Source organism: Branchiostoma floridae, chromosome 12 (assembly GCF_000003815.2).
Source record: "Branchiostoma floridae strain S238N-H82 chromosome 12, Bfl_VNyyK, whole genome shotgun sequence".
NCBI lineage: Eukaryota > Metazoa > Chordata > Leptocardii > Amphioxiformes > Branchiostomatidae > Branchiostoma > Branchiostoma floridae.
Window position 1 is genome coordinate 21,528,561 of NC_049990.1, and position 8,586 is coordinate 21,537,146.

An 8,586-nucleotide genomic window follows, 5' to 3' on the forward strand; every position below is an offset into this window, starting at 1 on the left:
AAGATCCGGTGCCCGGAGCCCTCTGAGCGCCTGGGGCGGTGATACCGGGTGTTCACCTGGGCAGGGCTATGACGTCATCGTGGCCTTGAGAACCACGGAAGGTATAATCGCAACATATGGCCAGAAAGAAACATCTATCCCCCAAACTATGCTGCCTATCCCCAGCGCCTTGGCCAGGTGCATGGCTGGGGACACATGGCTGTCGCACATGGCCTCGCCGCTCTTAAGGGCTCTTAAAAGAACCTCTCCCCATTGCAATGCATTGAGCGGCGTTCTTTTGCTCCTATTTTTTATATACCAAGCAAGTGCCGCCGGCTTTTAGCACCAAGACATGCCCGTCGCCCGTCCGCATCGACCTGGTGCGAAAGATCCGGTGCCCGGAGCCCTCTGAGCGCCTGGGGCGGTGATACCGGGTGTTCACCTGGGCAGGGCTATGACGTCATCGTGGCCTTGAGAACCACGGAAGGTATAATCGCAACATATGGCCAGAAAGAAACATCTATCCCCCAAACTATGCTGCCTATCCCCAGCGCCTTGGCCAGGTGCATGGCTGGGGACACATGGCTGTCGCACATGGCCTCGCCGCTCTTAAGGGCTCTTAAAAGAACCTCTCCCCATTGCAATGCATTGAGCGGCGTTCTTTTGCTCCTATTTTTTATATACCAACACTGCATGAAAACTGCTCTTTAAGCACTCTTAAAGTGTGCTTAAGGGTACCGTATTGGCATTCTTTAAGTTACATTACGTCATGTTTACGCATTCGGAAATATTATATTTAAGCTATGATTACGTGCGTCCGTAAAGGACACGTTGTGGCACACATTTAAGCAACTTTTAAGTATCGTAAACTATGCTTAAATTCTTACGTTTACACAGCGTTTAAGCACCGTAAATGCTGCTTAAATTGAGTGTCATACGTCGACTTAAATAGTCCGTAAAGCGCACGTAGTGGCACACATTTAAGCAACTTTTAAGTACTTTAAACTAAGCTTAAATCCAAATGTTTAAACATTGTTTAAGCACCGTAAATGTATCTTAAATCGTATATTTTTTTGCCTTACGTCTGGTTTAAGCAGGTTTTAAGTATTTTAATATAGTCTTAAATATTTTATTTAAGCTGCTTTTAAGAATCGTAATGCTCCTTAAATATTGTGTGATGAATAGTATTATATGCCGTGTAACCGTGTATGCTGCAGCAGGCATACATCCCTGTAAGAATGCTATCGACTTAACCTGAAGTATTGACAAACAGTCCACAATATCAAGTCAACATTCTTTTTATTCTCTTCTCAGAGTTCCATATACACAAGGCAATCACATTGAAAACAGCATGTTGTTGTATCAGATTATCTTAAACCGATTAAAAACATAGCTCATTTATGAATGTCAAAAAACGATATTGAATTCGATAACAATGAGATATTTCCGACTTACAGGCGGTTCGGGTGACATTAATCACTCTTCTTCAGTTTTACAAGGGTTGATTAACTGGTAGAATAAACAAGTAAACATACCTGGAAAAACCGGTTGAACATGTAAAAAACACTAACTCACAGGGACCGTAATTACTAGTAGTATATTGTGTTTACATAGTATAAAGGACAAACAAATGTTGACATTAATTACTCAAATTGGTTGTTGCAAACGACTATTCTGTGGCTACAAACTTGACTTTGAAAACTCTTTGAGAAAAAAACTGCTACACTAAACTAATCAAACAAAATCTGCTTCTAATTGTCTGTCGTCCTACTCGCTATCCAACTCCAGTCTCAGCTCGCTAACGTCAGTTGCTGGTGCTCTGCCGTTCTGATACCTTTTGCTGATCGCCCACTCCGGGGTCCCCTCTGGTACTTTTCTGTCCGAAAGCTCACGAGAAGGGATTCGAGGAGAGCCCCGAAGTGGCACGACAGCGTCCAGCGACTCCTTGATTTTGGTCATTTTTCCTGACTCCCAGGCCAGCTTTCTGACCTTGAAGGTTTTCGGCCCCTCCACTTCACTGTCGGAAGACTCCGACGACATGAAGTCTTTGTGGAGAGTCTCCTCCGCCCGTCTCCTAGACTTCTCTGACCAGCTGTCGCGTGCCAGGTTGTACGCCTTTCGTCGTCTCGCCAGTTTCTGAAATGAGATATGAGCCTGATGTCAAACATTTCTCCATGGTGAAGTACATACTATACAGCTAACTATCAATTGTCACTTGGTTGCAATACGATGGCTAAAATGTGCTTTTTGATGTAAGAATAATAAAAAATGTTATGCATACAAATTTGTATATATTCCTGTGGTATGGAGTGAAATACTATTAAACAATGCAATAGATAAGAGCCGTGCTTCAAGATACAATCTCCTATATATTATAAGTATTTTTTTCCTTGATATAAAGAAATACCGGCTCTCAGTAACATTGTGGCGTTATTTTCCTGGATTGAAAAGTTGATGAGAACGAGTCACAAAACTTCAGAATCACGATTTCATATGTTAACTTTTAATCCTACAGGTATTGCGCTTTGACATTACATGTGTATAAGACTAACCTGTTGCTGCCTCCCGTTTCTTTTGACCGAGTGTCGGTGCTCCGCATACGTCCCCTTCTGGGCCCGCACCTGGTCGTCCCTCTTGGATCTATAGTACCTCTTGGCAGCATCTAGAATGAAGGAAAATGAACTTAAAACTTGCAGGCAAATCGGTTTCTACAACTGGATAAGATATGGGGATTAATTTCGGACATGAACTTACATAGAGGGCCAATACTGCTATACATGAGATGTCACTGGGAAAACCGGTTTTACCTGAGTCAACAAGACTTAGTCGTCACATATGCAAATGTGTTTGAATAGTTAATATAGGTTCTAAGGTAACGCCATAGAAACTAAGATTTGTAAAAGTATCGTTGACACCGTGAAGTTTCTGCTCACTGGCCGTAGAGATTTAAAAGTCAGTGCTATTTGCACAATACATGCGATTTAGTGCTCCAACCCTGCTGCAGTATAACCGTAGTTGCATCTTGCACTGAATTTACAGTTTGAAAAAAAAAAGATATTTAGGGAGAAATCAGAGCTTGCTTCTTCAAACGATTAATCTTATATACTTGGTGTGTAATTTACTTACCCTTCAGTTCGGCTGATGAAAAAGGACACTTCTCAGGCCCTCCATGCTCTTTCATCACCTCGTCTCTCAAGATCTTCACAATGTGCTGGTTGGCTGCTGAGTCCATACTATGCCAAAAAATGAATAAATTATGTTATCAATCTACAAGTACTAGAGGAATTCGTTTCAGGGCTTGCTTTTAAAGGAAGCCCTGGTGTTATGTCGTGACTATATTTGAAAGGGTGAACAGAGTTGCGTGGCTATTATCAAACAGGATGTTATCATAGGGTTTCTTTCATGGTCATTACTGACGGAAGGGAGTCATATAAACATAATGAACATGTTAAACGGTACATCTGGTACTATTATCATGTCTTGACAATGCCATGGCAAGAGAAACGATTTCATTGTCTTATTAAATAGGAGTTGCTATACCGTTCAGTAAGCCGAAAGCCCTGAAAGTCTCCTTCGCCTTCTTCCATTGCCCGGTACACCTTGCGCACGGCATCCTGTAAAACATTTTAAACAAATGTATTAGCTGTCTTTGCGCGCAAGTTTGTAACACTCGCATGGGAAAATTCCTTCCAACAGTCATTGGGGAATACGTCTAATTTGGCTGTTGCTTTTGCCTGAATAATGCTACGGTCACATTATTGAAAAAAGACTCAACGGCACTTAACGGGCACTTTTGGGGAACCCCTTTTTTTCAGTCCTTCGGGTGTGAGCCATACATGGCCCCGTGTGACGCCCCGTGGCTAACGGGCATTTGGGGCAAGGGGTGGCCCCTGGGGGACCCCAACACCCCGGTATCTGGTCGTCCACCGGGACAAATTTGTGACGTCGGCGCCCGGTTGGGGTTACACCCCATACGGGCAACGATGCAAATATGACCAAAATGACAAAACTCAAAATAAATCACCTACCCTGCAAGTGGATGGAATAGAGGATTTCCTCCGAACCCTGCGGCGTTGGCGAGCGTGCCCTGGCGACGGGCTGTCCTCTCGGATGTCCCGCGGCGGTTCTTGATTAGCCTGCCGGCGTTCCTGCTCCTGGAGCTGTGCCTTCAGTGCCTGCAGTTCTGCGGTTTGAGACTCAAACTTCCTAACCATATCCTGAAGGATGATGGCAAGGTTCTCGCTGTCTCCTCGTTCCATGGGGTTGTCAGTACGAGAAATCGCGGACATTTTGTAAAACGGTGAAAATGTTAACGTTGCACACTCTAGAATCGTCAGACTTAGAATGACGCTAGGTGTTCAGTTCAAAAATTCAAAACTTGCATCATCAACGATGATTGGCCATCGTCATAAGGAAACTGCATGTGATTGGCTTATTTCTTATCAAAATTTACATGTCCGATAGACACAATGACATGTGAATTGTCGGGCACACATTTTGTAAATCGGCGTGGGTGCCAAGACCAGTCATTGTTACCTGGCGTGGGATCGTCCTGCCATGCCACCACAAAACAATAACAAACACAACAGTTCACTCAAGATATTCATGAAATGTCAGACGTTTTTTTGCAAAGTATAGACATACTGATTGCCTGGTGGACATTTCGTTGAAATATAATGCACCGACACGCTCAGTTCTGTCGCCAACGGCTAGAACGCCAGTCACAATGTATATAGGCCGCATGCCTAGGCAATTTAAACTTATTTTACAAATTACGTAGAGTGTTACGTTTCCCCTAGAACGTCTAGACGCCTCAAACCAGATACAAAATGGCGGCGATATACCGCCTCCCGGCGGTTGTTTGTTTTGTCAAATCAAGGTACTAGTACTTGGTCAAATTCTGCCTTGTTTATCTCCAGATATAACTCGAAACATGAAATGTACAGTTTTCTTGTAATGTTGACATTTTTCAGAGTTAAGTGAAGGTGGCAATGAACAACACACCGCTTGACCAAAATCAAGTGCTTTGATAAAACTCAAACAAACTTTAAAAGCTTCTTGTTACAAATTCAGCGGAAGCGGCCATTTTGCATTCGCGGAGCGCCCCAAGCGTGATTTCCCGCGACATTCAAACTATGAAAGAGAAACAAACATTTATGGATTTTGAACCTTCTTGCTAGGGTCAAACTGGATAATGTCAAATTGTTGACATGAGCGTTATGAAGAACCAATAGCAACAATTTTCTGTTGTTACTGATTTGATTTATTGTTGTAAAGTTTAGGAATGAATCGAAACAAAGTTGGCGTCCGACGGGAAATTGTCAACTCCTTGCACTCTGCAGCGCTTTTATCTAATGATAAAGAGTTTGCAGAAAGCATGAACGTTATGGGATCCTGTACCAACGACTTTCTGTTGTATCTACCATATAATTTGGCATTTAACTGTCCTTTAAAGTCAAAGAATTAATCCAAACAAAGACGGCGTGGGTTAACGTTGAGCCAATTATAGATTGTAAACAAAGAAAAATCCTGCTCGGAACTAGTTTGTTTTTATGAACTTGCTTGCTCTCTTTTCCAAATTCAACACGCTCAGTTCTGTCGCCAACGGCTAGAACGCCAGTCACAATGTATATAGGCCGCATGCCTAGGCAATTTAAACTTATTTTACAAATTACGTAGAGTGTTACGTTTCCCCTAGAACGTCTAGACGCCTCAAACCAGATACAAAATGGCGGCGATATTCCGCCTCCCGGCGGTTGTTTGTTTTGTCAAATCAAGGTACTAGTACTTGGTCAAATTCTGCCTTGTTTATCTCCAGATATAACTTGAAACATGAAATGTACAGTTTTCTTGTAATGTTGACATTTTTCAGAGTTAAGTGAAGGTGGCAATGAACAACACACCGCTTGACCAAAATCAAGTGCTTTGATAAAACTCAAACAAACTTTCAAAGGTTCTTGTTATAAATTCAGCGGTAGCGGCCATTTTGTATTCGCGGAGTGCTCCAAGCGCGATTATCCGCGACATTCAAACTACGAAAAAGAAACAAACATGTATGCATTTTGGAGCTTCTTGCTAGGGTCAAACTGGAAAATGTCAAATCCACGCACTGTGCAGCGTCTTATGGTATCCAGTATCAACGTTTTTTGTTGCGTCTACGGTATTTGATAGTGTTTTCAAGTTTAGGAATGAATTCAAACAAAGATGGCGTGGGTTAGCCGGTGGATTTATAAACAAAAGAAAAGGCCCGCTCGGAACTACTTGTTGTTTGTTTTTATGGACTAGTGACGCTTACTCTCTTTAAACCCTCTGCTAATCACAATTTGTGAGCTATTATTATCTGTATTGGATTGGCCGATCTTTGGGTATTGTGCAGGTATTTACAAGGCTGAAAACTTGCCCTATTCTAGAGAATTAGTTATCACATCGTTAAACCAAGTACCAGTAGTTGTATTATGGTTTGTTTTGTTTTGCTTAGACTGGTAGGCCGGGACTCCTACTTGTCGCCTTTGAATTGGCTATATAATCGATGTCCTGTTACGTTTCAAAATTGCTTTGTATATATCAATAGATCAAACTACATTTTTGCTTGAACATATTGACAATGCATACTAGTAATAGGTGTCTCTCTTTATGTGTAGTTTTTAAAAGTCGTTGTAAGAACACAAAGTCCGCTCCTCCTATTGCCTGCTCAGGCGTGTCCGCAGAAGCTTTTGAATAAACTATGATGTGACAAGAAGTCAAGGAGTGTAGTTTTCAAAATTCATTGATTGAAGAGTACAATTGCCAGTAAGACTAATGAGAGTCTACCCCACACTTTAAGTAGCTTAAACGAAGCTTAAATAAATAGCTTTAAACTATATTTAAGGACGCTTAATGGTATCGTATATAAACGAATTAAAATGCAGAGTAAATTGATGGTTATTTTAGTCAGTATATATCTATAATGTGTTGGCAAAACTGGACAAATTACTGTTATATCTTTAAAGCATAGTTAAGTGACCTTAAGGAACAAGTAAAGTTACTTATATCTTTAAGTGAACTTAACGATTTTCTTAAATGTGTCGTAAAGATTGACTTTTAGTTGTGGCATTTCCGACTTCGTAAATGTAGCTTAAAGATAACTTAATTATATTCAAATGTTTAAGCTTCATTTACGAATCACATTAAGTATGCTTAAATATCCGATTTGGTGCAGTGCAAGCAAGTGCCGCCGGCTTTTAGCACCAAGACATGCCCGTCGCCCGTCCGCATCGACCTGGTGCGAAAGATCCGGTGCCCGGAGCCCTCTGAGCGCCTGGGGCGGTGATACCGGGTGTTCACCTGGGCAGGGCTATGACGTCATCGTGGCCTTGAGAACCACGGAAGGTATAATCGCAACATATGGCCAGAAAGAAACATCTATCCCCCAAACTATGCTGCCTATCCCCAGCGCCTTGGCCAGGTGCATGGCTGGGGACACATGGCTGTCGCACATGGCCTCGCCGCTCTTAAGGGCTCTTAAAAGAACCTCTCCCCATTGCAATGCATTGAGCGGCGTTCTTTTGCTCCTATTTTTTATATACCAAGCAAGTGCCGCCGGCTTTTAGCACCAAGACATGCCCGTCGCCCGTCCGCATCGACCTGGTGCGAAAGATCCGGTGCCCGGAGCCCTCTGAGCGCCTGGGGCGGTGATACCGGGTGTTCACCTGGGCAGGGCTATGACGTCATCGTGGCCTTGAGAACCACGGAAGGTATAATCGCAACATATGGCCAGAAAGAAACATCTATCCCCCAAACTATGCTGCCTATCCCCAGCGCCTTGGCCAGGTGCATGGCTGGGGACACATGGCTGTCGCACATGGCCTCGCCGCTCTTAAGGGCTCTTAAAAGAACCTCTCCCCATTGCAATGCATTGAGCGGCGTTCTGAAGGTATGATCGCAACATATGACTAAACGACACAATAAGAGCGCATACCAATTCCTTGTTGTTCAAAGCAGAAGAATAGAAGCGAACTACTACCCGGATGGTACCTAGGCTACGACTATGCGTTTGGTAATGTGGACATTCAACCGACTCACCGAGGCAATCAGCTGTAAAGGTCACGCGCATTGATACAATGAATGGACGAACATGCACCACAATCTCTCACATGCGGCATGAAAGTCGACTCGCTATAGCAAAGTTCATTCTTCGCTGCATTTCACGTGACAGTGTTTACATACGCTTCAAGATTTCGGTCGCACTTCTTTTTTACCCTTGCGTCACAGACCACGGGGGTCGCGTAGAAGTACTGTGTTCTTCGGCCTTCATGCGAAAATGCATTATCTGGGTCATCAGGCAATAAGGCCGCATCACCAGGAAGTTGTCGGTCGATATATCTGGAAAATGTTCGGAGCCTAAACCCAAGCTTGTGCAAAAACCTATGATATGCTTTTTATCTTCTGAGATTACCAGTTAATACTATGGACATAAAGCAACAGTTTGCATAATCCTTACATATTTCTCCCCACCAAAATTGTGGCAGTCTTACTACTTGACAGTTGGTACCAGCACATTCAGCATCGTTAACAAATTTAGCATGCACATGCATTCGTTTTAAAAAGTCCGATCGTAAGGGGTCGCTT

General features: G+C 43.0%; 1 protein-coding gene across 1 annotated transcript; it reads right to left on the reverse strand.

The window, feature by feature from the left end:
* Positions 1 to 1,261: 1,261 nt before the first annotated feature.
* On the reverse strand, positions 1,262 to 4,628 carry LOC118427595. The gene is made up of 5 exons (XM_035837447.1): positions 4,008 to 4,628; positions 3,520 to 3,593; positions 3,106 to 3,212; positions 2,532 to 2,641; positions 1,262 to 2,115 (listed from the first exon to the last, which is right to left on the reverse strand). Exons 1-5 carry the CDS (start codon positions 4,266 to 4,268, stop codon positions 1,747 to 1,749), a joined length of 921 nt encoding a protein of 306 aa, XP_035693340.1. The 5' UTR covers positions 4,269 to 4,628; the 3' UTR covers positions 1,262 to 1,746.
* Positions 4,629 to 8,586: the final 3,958 nt, after the last annotated feature.